The 15,963-nt window shown below is 37.9% G+C and overlaps 1 protein-coding gene across 2 annotated transcripts in view; it reads left to right on the plus strand.

The window, feature by feature from the left end:
• The window catches only part of NKAIN3 (sodium/potassium transporting ATPase interacting 3), a 393,979-nt gene that overhangs the window by 360,011 nt on the left and 18,005 nt on the right, over window positions 1-15,963 (plus strand). For both annotated transcript variants that reach the window (XM_052788441.1, XM_052788442.1), the window contains exon 5: window positions 7,642-7,702. In XM_052788441.1, the coding sequence (XP_052644401.1) occupies window positions 7,642-7,702 (61 nt within the window). The remainder of the gene's footprint in view (window positions 1-7,641; window positions 7,703-15,963) is intronic.

Consider the following 15,963-nt stretch of genomic DNA (forward strand, 5'->3'; position numbering starts at 1 on the left):
TATAATCAAGCAGTTATAGCAGATAATTATATACAGTCTATAATTGGATAATTATATACATTAGTATATAGTATATAATCATGCAGTTATAGTGAATGGTTATTATTATACTACAACTATATACTACTGTTACTCTTGATCCTGGTTCCTTTGTCATTGTCTTGAAATATGTGCAGTTATCATTTCTTTGTGCCTGATAATCTTAGTCATATTTCTATCTTGATGACTCATGTATACACACAGATCCTGAGATAATATCCTGTTTCTCTTATGTATCTCCCATTCTGATTTAATGCTTTTCTAGTCTGTAATGGAAGAAAAGGGCTTTACAGTCCTCTTTGCAGAGTATTAAAAATGTTAGTGGCAAGTAGGTTGCTAAGAAGATGAACTACTCATGTTTCACCCTTTCCTCAGAATTTGTTAGCTCTCCTGAAAATGCTAGTCAGGAGATAGTAATAGTCAGGAAGTTTTGTAATTTAATGCATTTTTATCTTTTTACTCAGTAAATTCACTTTTGCTGCACAGTTTCCATTTTATAAGTTAAATTTCAAGACATCTTGTCAAGCTTTGTATCCTACACCCTTTTTATACAAAAAAAATCAATTTTAAAAGTTTCTTCTCCTTTCATACTTCCTCAATCTTTGTGGGAAATTGGGTAATAGTGAAATAAGTTGCAGAAAACAGGACTTGTGTTCACCAAGTTACAGTTTTGAAGCACCACAGAGATAGATAGGAAATAATGTTCTTCAGCTGTCATGAGCAAAAAAGAAGTCAAGAAAAAGCCATATTCAGTGAGATGACAGTCTGGGTGGACTGGGTGTGTACAAGGAAGGATGTGAAGCACAGTTGTCTTATCTTTTTGATTGGAGAAATCTTCCAAATCTAGTTTACCTATAACATTGCATACATCCTCTGGGAACCAGGACTACTGAACATTTATTTAGTTTATTTGGATGGTCCTATTTTGTTGTAATAATATCTCTACAAAACTCTGCATAGTAGCTTAGCAGTGATAAGTGTCCTATTGTACACCTGATCTTGAAGATTAACCTGATGATAGCCAAGGGCACTGCTTCATGTAATCTTAGATAGCTGGTATACACTCACATATCTCCTTTGAACCAGTGGAACTGCAGTACATGAAGCAGATAGGAAAGTAATCACATACTGTGTGAGTGTATTTAAAGGCCATAGCAGATGACGACAAAACCAAACAGAAAGATTTAAATCAAAATTATCTAAATCATCAATTTTAATCAAAAATATTTCAGTCTGCAGACAATAACCTTGATTTAAATAATCACTTCTAATTTTATTTTGCATTTGTCCTTGTTTTCCTCAGGAAAGGTTAATCCACAATAACTGGTAACTATTAAAATACATTAATTTGCAAGTAAATATATATTTTACACTCAGTTTGGTTCTTATTTTTAATAGGATATATTCTAGCAATATTCATTTATTAAAGCAATTATATGTCACAGCATATATTTGCTCAGATTATTAGGTTTTTAATTTCTTACATGTTTTCATAGTTTCTTACAGTTTAATGATGGACAATTATATAATCTAATTTCAATTCTATTAAACTAGGCATTTATATTTCATGCAGGTGTCCATAGCTTAAGCCTAGAGATTTTAGTTAGACTGAAGCATTTAGGTCCTCTAGAGAATATACTGCCTGCACAGGAGAAAAATAACAGAGACTACTACTTCATTTCTACCTAAGACTATCAGCAGAAAATAAATTATGCATCAAAAGCCTTGATAATAGCATCATATAAATGTACCCATGTTCCACTAATAAGAAATGCCTTTGTGCACTCCACACTGAAGTCTGCCAACTTAGCCTAGGTGACAATTGTTTCCCACACCCTGAGCCTGCTCATCACTATAATTTGGAGAATGTGAGCAACATTTATCAGCTAGTCATTGAAGAAATAAGGGTTTTGGTACAAAAATACTGGTGGTTCTGAAAATACTGGATGGCCACGTCCAAAGAGTTATGGTTCAATGTCCAAATGGAAACTAGTAACAAGTGGTGTCCCCCAAGGGTCCGTATTGGGACCAATGCTATTTCATATCTTCATTAATGACATAACGGGATTGAGTGCACCTCCAGAAAGTTTGCTGATGACACCAAGCTGAGTGATGCAGTTGATACACTAGAGGGAGGAGATACCAGCCAGAGGGACCTTGGCAGGTTCGAGGAGTGGGCCTGTGCAAACCTTATGAAGTTCAACAAGGCCAAGTGCAAGATCTTGCACCTGGGTCAGGGCAATCCTTAATATCAGTACAGACTGGGGCATTAATGGATTGAGAGCAGCCCTGCAGAGAAGGACCTGGGGATCCTGGTGGATGAAAAACTGGACATGAGCCAGCAAGGTGTGCTTGCAGCCCAAAAAGCCAACTGTATCATGGGCTGCATCACAAGAATAACGGCCAGCAGGTCAAGGTGATTCTCCCCCTCTACTCCACTCTCGTGAGACCCCACCTAGAGTACTGCATCCAGCTCTGGGGTCTCCAGCACAAGGAACATACGGATCTGTTTGAGCAGGCCCAGAGGAGGGCCATGAAGATGATCGGAGGATTGAAAGTATTGCGGTTATTTGGCTCCTGGGAGACCTTATTGTGGCCTTTCAATATATGAAGGGATCTTATAAGAAAGGCAGAGAGAGGCTTTTTACCGTGGTCTGCAGTGAGAGGACAAGGGGCAACAGTTTTAAATTGAAAGAGGATAGATTTAGATTGGACATAAGGAAGAAATTTTTTATGATGAGGGTGGTAAGATACTGGCATAGGTTGCCCAGAGAGCTTGTGGATGCCCCATCCCTGGAAGTGTTCAAAGTTAGGTTGGACTGGGCTTTGAGCAACCTGATGTAGTGAAAGATGTATCTGCCCACGGCAGGGGAGTTGGACTACATGATCTTTAAAGGTCCCTTCCAGCCCAAACCATGCTGTGATTCCATGAAATGTCTGAGTATTTTATGTATTGCTTATTCTCTCCAGAGCAAGTTGTGTATCCTAACCGCTGTGTAACTGGATGAAAGCAGGGGACAACAGCCTCTTCACACAGTTTCCCACTTGATTTTCTGCAGAATAGCACTGACAAGTGTCGTGGTTTAACCCTAGCCAGCAACTAAGCACCACACAGCCACTCGCTCACCCACCCAGTGGGATGGGGGAGAAAATCAGGAAAAGAAGTAAAACTCATGGGTTGAGATAAGAACGGTTTAATAGAACAGAAAAGAAGAAACTAATAATGATAATGATAACACTAATAAAATGACAACAGCACTAATAAAAGCATTGGAATACACAAATGATGCACAGTGAAATTGCTCACCACCCGCCAATCGACACACAGTTAGTCACCGAGCAGCGATCCCCCCACCCCCACTCACCCCAGTTTATATACTAGATGTGACATCACATCGTATGGAATATCCCATTAGCCACTTTGGGTCAGCTGCCCTGGCTGTGTCTTGTGCCAACTTCTTGTGCCCCTCCAGCCTTCTTGTTGGCTGGGCATCAGAAGATGAAAAAACCTTGATTTCAGACTAAACATTACTTACCAACAACTGAAAACATCAGTGTTATCAACATTCTTCTCATACCCAACTCAAAACCATAGCACTATAGCAGCTACTAGGAAGACAGTTAACTCTATCCCAGCTGAAACCAGGACAACAAGTGCCTTCTGAGACAGTTTACTAGTTTACTTGTGGCTGTGCAGGCAAGACAGGGAGTCCCCTGTACAGTGCAGAGATCCTGGAAGGTTTCCATGCCTTGAAACTCAACATTTTCAAGACAAGTCCACCTTGCCATCTAGATTGCTCTCTGGATCAAGCCAGAGTCTCCCATATATACTTTGAGGTGTTAGTGACCTTTGATGCTTTGGACATCCTGTTCCAAGCACTTCATTGGTCCTTTGAATGATTACTGAAGCCCCAGATGAGCAAATTAAGTATCTTCCAGCTCATTTGCATCACATTTTCTTTTGTTATCAGGGAACACACATTTAAGTCTATCACTTGGTGCCGGGCCAATAGCCAACATTTCCAATATCAAGAAACTGGGCAGTAGACATCAGTCAGCTCACTGCAAATTGGCAATTAACATGATGGCTAGATGGGTTCACATGAGCATAACATTATTAATTAAACAGCAGCTGGGTTAATCAAGATAGCAAAAGTAATTTGTTGGAATAAATATTTTATTAGTGTGTCCATCAATAAAGCAAAAGAAGAGACTTTAATTAATTCATTTATAAAAATATTCACACTGTGGTGGCTGTAACTGTTTAAGGATCTGGAAACAGGTCTCATCAGTAGAAGGGTATATTCCCACTTTATCACTTCGTGTTAATTGTACTGTAGGTATGAGTTATCCAACTATAATTACTAGTATGTTAGTTACAAGCCAAACACTGCTGTCCGCCTCTGAACAGCAATACCTGACGATGCTAAAAGGCTCTTTTTCCTCTTTGTTGCTTTATTCTTTCAGAAATGTGCATTCTGCCATTTAATTACAGAAAGATATTCTTGGAATATGGTGGGTTATGATATCTCCTGGCATGATTAGACACCTGATCTTTCTTTTTCCTAAAAAAAGACCATGAAATTGAGAGAGGGTGAATATATTTTTTTATTTCTCCTGGTATTAATAACTAAACAGATGGGGGGAAATGGTATATTTTAAACAAGTATATGCCATAAACACAACAGTTGGCAGCGATTTCTATTTGACTGAAGAATATTTATCTACTAATGCTGAGAAATGTAAAGAAATACTGAGAAGCAGAGAGAGGCTGATGATTTTGCAAGAAGGTCATAGATTAGAAAAAGTGTGTTTCAAACACTGAACAGAGTGGGAAAAGATTTACTTTAAGAAGATCTACTGAAAGAGCAAGATGTAAGCTGTTAGGACTGTTAAAACAATCAGAGTTGCCATGTCCCGTACTTTTTTGGAGGGAAGACCTCTTAGAGTATTTTTCCCTGTTGCTTTCTTCTTTGTGGTTTATTACACATTAGAGTGGAAGTCTCTTTCTGTGCTTTATCCACCTGTCCAGCACCTTAGACATGTGTGAGAAATTTGCTGGAAGCCCTCTCAGATAGATGTTTTATATAATATGCGTGGATATGGAGTACACATGTACATATAAAGAAGGAATTGCATTCATAAAAGTAAAGTTAATTTAATACAGAATACTAATAAGAAGAAAAAAGAAAGAAATACATGATTGGAAAACAGTAAATAATTCTAAACATTTGACCTTCCTTCTCAAACTTTCAACCCACAAGCTGTACTACAATTCATTTTTATCATGTTCATTATTTACTCAGCAGTTTTCCTCTTCAAAATATTTCAGTCACGTTTAGGGAAAAGAAACAAACCCAGGTGGCTTACACAGTCAAATTACACAACACAAATGGTGAACAGGAAATATGGTAAATAAACAGGTGACATTCCCTCATGAAAAGCCACCTGTTTTCTGGTATTTGTGTGGTACTAATGCAAGAATTATTTAATCTATATGTAACGTTCAGGTGGCACAAGCAATATACCTCAACTATGGTCGTTTTTTTGATCTCTTGGAAGCCTTTATATCATGTTGCTTCAGTTGTCATGCCTGAAAGGTGCTCTAAACTGTGAAGTTTAGGGAAAAAAATGTGCTTAATCTGTCAAGGAGTCTGTAAGCCCGTGCTAGTCCTGGAGGTGCAGGGCAGCAGAACCACAAGATCCCATTTTCATTAATAGCGGGAGGCTGGACTCCTCTTACCCACGCTCACAGTCTTCAGCAGGTAAACGCGGGCTCACATTGAGCCAGCCAGCCCCGCCGTGGCTCTAGGTACCACCCAGCTGCAGGCACCATGACACCAGGCACAGCAGGGCTCGGTAGCTCAGGCACAGCTTGCCCCTAACCATCTCCAGTGAGCATCTCCTCTAGAGCTGGTTTGCATTTAGCTGGCTCAGAGCATCAGTACAACAAAGTGGTGTCCACCTGATAGAGGCTGTGGCAATGCCGATCGCCCCAGTAAATTGAACCCTCAAAAAAGCCAGCGAAGCTGCCGATAGTGCGGTCTGCTTAGAGCGAGAGGAAAGTTGGATTAAACTCACTTTCCTGAAGCACCAGCTAGGTGAATGCGCTGGAGAGGAAGCTCTGACAGGACTGTGCCGCAGCGCTGTGACAGCTCTCATTCACAAGTAACTCAGCTTTAGCATACTGTAGCTTAATTCTCCGTGGGGAAGATTAATCCCTTGGAGGAGGATTAAGCTACAGTGAACTAAGGCCACTTTATTTCAGAATGGTAAAGGCCACACAGGGATTTAATGTACTTTATCTTATGTGCATTGATTTCACAGCTTTAGTTAATTCATCTTAACTTCCCTGAATTCCCTTGTGTGGACAAGCTTTTTGTCTGCAGAGAGGCTCTTGGAGCTGCTTGTAAAGCTCCTTGTGCAGCCCAACCAGAAAGCGGGTTGGAATGATTTCTGTGCCTCTGAAGGAGCTTATACCTGTCTAGATACTATTAAATTACCTCTTTCTCAGATGGTTGATCTGTAACACCCTTAGAAGAACTATTTTAATTACATTTTTTGAATGGACCAGAGAAAAAGGAGTTTTCTTAAAACTAATCTCTGGGTTATTTTAGAAGTCTCTCATGAACAGTCTTTTCAAGGCTTTCAGCGCGAACTGTGTACAGCTACACAAACAATATTTTCTCAAGCATGGACATGTCTGGGCAGTGCAGTTTAATAGGTTTCCTTGCCCAGTGGGACTTTCTTCTTCCTTGGTGGTGGTCATAAGAAAACATTTTGTCTATATGGAAAGTGAAGAAGCAGAGTTTCTGTTCTCTGATCCTAAAGATCTTAATCCCTTCCTCATGATGCCACAAGTGACACAGATCCGGGTTGAGGAGGATGTTTTTGTGGAAGCTGCTGTTAAAATAATGGCATGATTTTGCTGGTGGTGTCCTTTGGGGAAATGAGTCTGTTAATTTCTTGCATAGTTAATGTGATTTACTGTTAGGCCCTTGTGATAAGGTGTTTCCTGATGCTGATGAATCATAACCCAGCTTTACTGTTCAGCTACATCATGACAATTCACATATGAAATTAAACTTTTGCCAAACAGTTCTTCACTGGGACACTTTATGCAATACAAAAAGACATCTCTTGTGGTATCCATACAAGCTTTAACATGACTTAATTCTGTAGCAATCAACAAATATTTTATCTTTTTAATACATAAATTATGTGCTTAGAGGGCCCACGTTCATGTGGACAAAGTTATGTGAGAACAGAGGTACTGAACAAACAAAGGAATGTAAGTAATAGCTGAACGTCAAGGTCCAAGTGTTTTCCACCAGTATTACTCAACAGTAGTATTCATCAATACTGATCTCAGTGGGAATGGGAAAAGATTTTAAAATATAATGCAACATGAGCAAAAGAGAGAAAGTCTCTTTAATTTAGCTGTTTGTGACCATTTACACTGAAATTTACATATAAGTACAGGAAATGGAAGCAAAAAATTTTTAAATTTAGCTGTGATACCTGTATTTATATACCATTGTACTAAAAGCTTGATAAGTGTTCAATGTGTTTAATGATTGCTTTTCCTCTTCTTTCATACAGCTTATTGGATTTGTGTATGCCTGTTATGTGATCAGTATTTTCATGGAGGAGGAGGACAGCTGTAAGTACTGATACATACCTCTCCATCTCTGGAGCCACAGTACCTGGGGTGAGACTTAGTCTTGCATTAAATACCAAGGCGAAGAACAAAGTTTGAAAAATGGCAGAATCTGGCATTCATGTACACAATCAATTGTGCTCAAAGACATACTTGTTTAGGTACTACCACCTTATCTAGCTGTCAGGACTGTACTTACTAAACTTCTTCATAGATATCTGTGAACCACCTGCATGAACCAGTCACACTGCTGAAAATCATGTAATCCACACTGCATATATATATTTATGTAAGTCTTTATGCATGTACATTTAGATTTAAATCAAAGGTGCTGAAGCCATTTAGTCTGTTTTTCCAAATGACAGCTTTATCAGCAGTAAAATTAATGGAGATGACAGACCAAGCCATTTGCAGTATGCAGTATCACTCTGATCAATAATTAGGTAGACCTGTTCAACACTTACAAGTTACTAGACCATGCATCCAAAATGCTGACCCTATGTTCTTAACCTGCCTTTATCAATAAAATCCTTATATACATACCCGTATTGTTCAAAAAGTTTGAAAATGTGCACACCTTTAAAACATTATTTCTCAAAAGTCATTAAATGGGCATTGGAAAAATTTGAATATGCTGAACATTTTGGTAGGATGCTGTATGAAAAGAGATTGTGAGAATTGCCTAACAAGGTTACCATACCCACATGACTAGCATAGCATTTGGTAAAAGCAGTATTGAGAATGGAATAATATTAGATGAGCAAAGAGGATCAAATACAAGAGCAAGCCTATTTAAAAAAGGGACAATGTGTGATCATGGCAGTTACTTCCTCTCATATATGAGGAGTTAAGCAGTAAAATATCTACCTCTAGGGAAAAAAAAGAGGAACAAATGTCAATACCATTTTATGGCTATAGGATAAATAATACACAGCCAAATATTTATTCATAAACTTTTATTCATAAATCTTAACATAGTTGTTTTGTTTCTTCACAGAATAGCACTAGTGGGTGAAATGAATATAGTAGAAAACATTGATTCAGTTTGTAGGAAAGCATTTGATAATATCTGGAAAATCTTATTGAAAACATAATTTAAGTAATTCATGGCTGTGAGGTAAAAGCAGACTTTTTGATTGAAAACAGTGTGAAGAACCATAAACAAAATACTTTTCCATTGCTACAAACTGTACAACGTTCGGTTCTCCATCATAATGCAACAGACATTAGTCTCAAATCTATTTTAACACTTTCATTTAAATTTCTGATAGGAAGGAAATATATCAAAGAGATTCTCAGATAAAACTGAGTGGGAAGAAGTCATAAGCATGTTGTGCACATTGTGTACTGTGAAAAGGTACAAGGAGCCTGGACAAAGACTGGTACTATGAAGGAGAAATATGAACACTTGGAGAAGGAGCATGAATTGTAGGTCTTGAGGAGGAGGAAAAGCCCAGACAATGTTCCCTTGGAAAGCTGGGAATTGCCAGTAGTCAGTAACCAGTAACACAGGGTAACAGCAGAGGATAGCATAGCAGCAAGACGGCTGTATAATTTGGGAAGTATAAATGGAATCTTTGGTCAGTGAAATCCAGAGACAACTCCTTTCCGTATAGCTGTGGTGAGTCATGACAGTAGCTAGGGCTTCATATGGATATCTGGAAACTTCGTTTATGAGACAATTACTAACTAAGTTCCTGGAACAGGGAGGCTTCATTAAATGATTGGGAAGGCCAGCAGACTGATAAGGAGGACACAAACTACATTGCTTTTAAAAGAGTAATAGTGTGTGTATACGCACACCCACATGCAAACACAGATATATCTGTACCTGGGAAGACAGACTCTTCACTTTTTACACAAGTATGTTATATTATTGTTGGTTTTGTTTAGTCCTTTATAGTGCACTTCACACATCCGTGTTTTATGCACGTGTGAGAAAGACAAAACTCCCACCAAAGATACAACGTGCTCATGGAAAATGCAGTCACCTGCTAAAGAGTATATGTGGTTTATATTCAGGGTCTCACAAGAAGGTTATTGTCAAGTTAAGGACCTTGTTTACTTAGAAAATGTGTCTACTTCAGAAGAGTTGGGGCAAGGTCTGTCTTTGACATCCAAGGCCCGATCCACTTTCCTCTGACTGTGAGCCCACCTTACTGTCTTTTGAGAGTTTCGTGCCATATTTTACCAATGGAAATTTAAATCACTGAGTATGCTGACATATTTATTAACCAGTAAAACACATCAAGTGCTAGGGTGATCCAGTATGTAAAACTACTCAGTGCCCTTTCTCCACAAAGGAATTTGTGTTTAATTTCTGCTTGTCTTCCAGAACTGCCGATGGCAATCTGGTGTTTTGTTACAAGTGAAAACCATCTCACTCATCTTGGAAAATATGGTGTAATTTAGTTCAATGTTGTCCTTTGTTAGGAATGGGCAAGTTTCACATTTTCACTTGTACCTTTACATATAATCTTCTAGACTCTGGTGTGAATAGATTTTTTTAGTTAGCAGAGGATGACCTGGGGCAGGGCTGGGAGCGGTGCACTGGAAGTGGAGCTAAGAAGAAGAATAGATACATCTAGGAGATTTTACAACCAGTGGAGGGAAATAATTTCTGATTTGTTACTTTTTTATTCCCTTCTAAGACCCTGAATCGAATCAAAAGCAACTAAATAGCCCTTTAATATCTCACTTTCTGCTAATTTGTGACTTAATGCCCATTTGTGTTTTAGAGTCCTCTATGCTTACAGAGAAATACATTAAACACAAATGGCAATCATAACTCATTCATGGCAATCCCACAGATATGTTTTAAATGAAGAAACGTCTGTGTAAGGCACAGTGGGAAAAGAGTTTGGTCTGGTAATGAGCTGAGAAGAACAGGACTTACTCTAGAAAAATTCACATTGTTAACTTGCAGCATAATGAACAAAAATGTATTTAAGTAAGTACAGTGGTGCTTCAAAACAGTCAGGTTAAAAGTAGACCGAAATTACATTAGGATAAAAGTCCAAGAAACTGCAACGAAAGAGCAATTTTACACATTTTAATATAATGCAGCAGATTCTTTTCTTAGGTAGATGCAGCTATTCTATCATATTTTTGCAGTAGTTTGCACAGAATAAATCCTCAGCCATCTGAGAGTCAAAGCCTCCCTAATTAAATATACTCTGCAATATTCAGTGCATCAAGTTAACCCCAGTTCTTGGTCTGAAACCCATCAGGCAGACTTAAAAATTAATAAAAGCTGCCTGTTTAGCCTCTGTGCAGTACTTAAATGGATTTTGAGCCTGACATTTTGGCTGATGGACACTTTTCTGAACAGTAATAATGCTTGCGGAAACATTTATTTCCAGCTATTGCTCACCTTACCTACGTTTCAGACTGTAGTTAACTTTTACTTAGAAGGAGGATGATAACAGGTCAAAAGGAATGAAAAAGAAGACATGTAAAAGGCACACTGTTGTAGTGGGGTTAATACCTTCCATCATTCATCCTAATGAAAAAGTCTATTTATATCTCTTCCTTTCATTTTTTCATTTCTTTCTTTGTAGATCTATCAATTTATATAAGCCCTTTTGAAGGAACAGAATATGTGAAATCTGTAATCATAAAAGCCTGTCACTATCCTGTTTGTGAATTATTTTCTCCTAAAAATGAACTCAGAAGCTTGTTGCCCCCTTGTCAGAGTTGCTGAATGGTTTTAATAAAGCAGAGTCTGGAGACTAGGCAAAATACATTGTTAAAATCATTATTAAATTTCTAAATAGTTTCTGGACTTTTTTGAGAGACAGTTGATAGCACTATTGCTGCTAAATTCTAGTTCATAAATATGACATTGACACATGTCAGAACTGATAGTTCTGTACTGTATGTGAATTTGTGGAGTGGAAGCTGTGTTGCATATAAATTGCTTAAGGAAAAAAAAAGTGAAATCAGAGGAGAAGATCTGCCACAAAACTGCGATTGTGATTTCAGCATTTATCATAAAAACAAGACCGAAACACTAAAAGGTCAGTCCAAGGAAACTCAAACCTCTTTTGTGCATGAGCAAAAAATAAAGGAAAGGGCTTCCATTCACTATGAAGGACAGCTTTATCCCCTAAATGAAACCACAAGAACAAAATTAACGAACAAAAGCTTTTTTTTTTGGTCTCTCCCCTATGCTAGTTGTATTCAGAGCTCAGCTGTACTTTCAGAACAGAGAGGAAGGTGGATCTGTTTTTAAAAAAGAAGAATTTCCCCATACTATGGTATCAGTAGGAACCTCCATATGCCATCATTAGACAAATGTAAAGCAAGATACATTATTATCATCGCTGAAAATCTACTGCATTGCCTTATCTGACATATGGCATTACATTTATACACACCATTGAGCATCTGTTGGCAGTAGTCAAACTAGAGAGAAAGAACTTTTTCTTCACATTTAATTTAATATTTGTAGTTACACAGTAGGTCCAGCAGTGATAAATTTCTTATAAATATGTTATTTTTTGCAAATGAATGAAGAACTAGCAATAGCTAATATTAGCAACAGACCTATATATGTTTGTATGTGTGATTACCTTTATATATAAATATACAAGTTTCCTTAACTAAGGAATTTTTGGGAACTCACTACTAATATCTTTACATCAATTGCAATTGCCCATATGGTTGAGTCCATTTACCTTCTAGAAAAGAGAATTTTTATCATAAAATGGTTAATACCGAGAATGACCAAGAAGGACCTACGCTTCTGTTGGGCAATACAAGAATCAAACATCCCCAGACAATGACTACCCTAAATTACCTCACTGAAAATGAGGACTTACGAAACTTGCCAAACAGCAGCCAGCAGCGCAGATCATCACTGGGCTTTAGCACTCACTACGCTCACCTTTAGGCCATAATGACTTGAGATACTAAAACAAAATGTGTTGTTACTCACCGTTGGATGAATATGCTTGACACAGACTTTTAAAATGATAGTAAGTTTTACAGCCTGGCACTGAAACAGCACTATAGTTGCCAGGTTGACAGCATTCTCCTGGCTTTGGCATTTCTGTAAAATGGCAGTGACTATCAATATTTCTGAAGGCTTGAAAAGCAGTTTGCATCTTTCTATTCATCTGGACAAGCAACCCAAAACCCCCAGAATTTTGATATACCAGTTTTGGTAAAACAACAGAATCAGTTATTTTCGCCAGGCATAGACTATACATGTTGCTAGGCACAGAACTGTAATGGATCCATAACCAAAATATATTCTGTAAGTGTTCATCCAGCTGAACAGTTTTCTAAAAATAAACAAATGGGACTCCTGCAGAGGTGAGGAGTCTAACATAGCTGTCCTCAAATGTGGTCTGTGGCATCTGGAAAGCCGGGAAGCCCTGCTAGCGCCATAAAACCTCTGGCCGATGATAGGTGGTTCCTGCTGCTCCGTGCACTGAGGTGCTGCCCACGTGTCGGGGTGGCTGGTGCCAGGGAGTGACTCGTCCCCTGCTAGCAGCTGCTCTCATCACCTTGCAGATGCCCACCGTGAATGAAGGAGAGGTTGAAGTGCAATCAGAAATAGCACCAGGAGTATCCAGGGGGCTCCATCGGTTCAGCTGTTGCCGAGGCCAATCCCACCAAACATTTAATGGAGACAAATGTCAAGTTACAGTTTCTGTAGACTTTACAGGTCTGTCCAGCTGGAGTTTGTTGATTAGATGCAGACTCACCTATTTACTATCCTACTTATACCTGACTCCATTTTCTCCCGTACTGGAAATATAAAGGATAAACCTGTTATTCTAACAACATTGTACGGTCTTACAGTCCCATTGGTGTCCTCCTGTTTAGCATTAGCCTGAATGTGTGAATTAACTGAAAATGCATGCTCACTCCTACTCTAAACTAACACAATGAATTGTGAAGTATTTAATGAAGGAAGAAATACAGCAGGGACATTATACTATTTAAATTACCACTACATGCTATTTCAATTTTTTTTTTTTTTACATTAAGTTATCATACAGTGCCCGAGCTAGCATTTGTTCTAGTTCCTATGAAACATGTGCACAGATATAATGCACACAACCAAGGGTATAACCTCTGAGGTGGTGTAAAATAAAACCAGTTAAACAATATAAATACTAGAAACTAGAAAAAATCTTGATCTTAGGTAAGTAAGTCAGTGGCAAAAAAAAATTGCAGCAGAGGCATGATTCCCCCTTCTTTTTTTCCGTTTAAAAACCGTAGATGAATAATCCATCACAGGAAAACAACTCAAAAAAAAAAAAATAGACCCATGCCACCCTCTGCTTTTACATTCTCCTAGCAAAATGTACAAAATAGTCTTAATTTCCAGTTGTAATCTCCATGGACTGTTGCAGAACACCTTGTTCTAGCTGAGAGATTGTCTTTAAATAATAGATACTGCACAGTGTACGACAAGGGAAGTCTTGGCTGTGGAATATTTCTAGCAGTAGCAGAAGTTATCTGCCTGAAAGTACCATACATTTAACGTGGAATGCAACTTATCCAGATAGGATGCAGACAAAGCACGAGAAAATGGCATCATCTAAATGACATGCGTAAACTAATTCCAGTTTTTCCTTCATAGAGCGCAGCATACTATAAGGTGTGACTCAAACAACTTGAAGAAATCCCTCTTGAGTTTCTATACCACTTCAGTAAAACATTTTAGTCTATCTTCGGTAAAGAATTAATTTCTTACTGTAGGGTTGCCTCTAATTTTCACTTCCTGCTCCGAGTTTAATTATGACTTTAAACTCGGACTAACTTGCCTGGCAATAGGTATGAAGATAATAGTCAAGATGCCACTTCCATGCAAGCCTGCAGCTCATTTATTTTTCATTAAGGAAAAGGGTAAATCACTCAAATTATAAGAGGTCCTCCAGTGCCTTCTCACAATTCTTCCCATAAGCACAAGACAGAATTTTTTTCCTGAAATTCAGTAGGAAAGAATCACCTCAATCACTTTAGCACAAAGAATTATTATCAGATATTCCCCAGAATATTAGTAGGTGAGAGCAGTAGTGGTGAACACATGGTACCGGTTTGAAATGTTCCTGTGTGGGTGAGAAAAACCCAAGTACCCAGAGCCATCTGCCTGGTGCTACAGATAGCTCATCAGATGATACATACTCCCCTCTACTTCATACATCAAAATGATATTTGGTCATCTTGATCAAGTCGGAGTTATCCAGTCATTCTTTTTTGTATAAAGTTGAGGGAGAGTTTAGGAGTGTAAAATTTAATATGTTTTGGAGATCTCTTCTGTACCAATGAATTGTGTGAGCTTTCAGATACCAAAAGGTACAGAGCTGCAATCACTAGCTTCCATCCATGATTTTGGATTCTGACTGTAGAAATATGCACATATATATAATGGTTTAAATGGGACTTCAGGAGTACAGGTGAAGCATTTAGAAATATCTGTATGGGAAGCAAAATATTTTTTATGTATTATTTGCAGAAAGTACTAACACAGTTCTCTGAACAGAGAAATGTGTCAGAACAGTATTATGTCATATTTTGGACAATTTTTACCTGTTTGGATAAATATATACTATATATATGTATATATGTGTACAGATGGATCCGTATATACATATGGATGGATATGTATTTATATATATACATATTTTGTTTCAAACATAGGTATATACAGACTCCCCTTAGCTTTGAATTGGTTTCCACTCTGATAACTAGAAAGGAAAATTTTTAAAGGCTAGTTCACAACTACTTCATAAATTTCTGTTTTGCAAATATAAGTCATGTTAAGTGTTTCTGCCATTGATTCTGAATATTCAGACTAGATATAAAAAGAATTTTTTTACAATGAGGGTGGTGAAACACTGGAACAGGTTGCCCAGAGAGGTGGTAGATGCCCCATCCCTGGAAACATTCAAGGTTGGGTTGGACGGGGCTCTGAGCAACCTGCTCTAGTTGAAGATGTTCCTGCTCATTGCAGGGGAGTTGTACTAGATGACCATTAAAGGTCCCTTCCAACCCAAACTATTCCATGATTCTATGATTCTATGAATATTATATGCCATATCCCATATATATACACACACATACACACATATATATACATAAAAGACAATTAACTTCAAATAGGAATATAATTATAATCATATAATTTTCCTTAAACTGGGGATCATACCTTCCTTTAAGATTTTTTGGTTTACTACTGTAATAAATAATATTCATATTAAAATGGGATTATTATTCTGATTAGAGGGGATATATTGTTTACTGAA

Source organism: Harpia harpyja, chromosome 5 (genome assembly GCF_026419915.1).
Source record: "Harpia harpyja isolate bHarHar1 chromosome 5, bHarHar1 primary haplotype, whole genome shotgun sequence".
Classification (NCBI taxonomy): Eukaryota; Metazoa; Chordata; class Aves; order Accipitriformes; family Accipitridae; genus Harpia; species Harpia harpyja.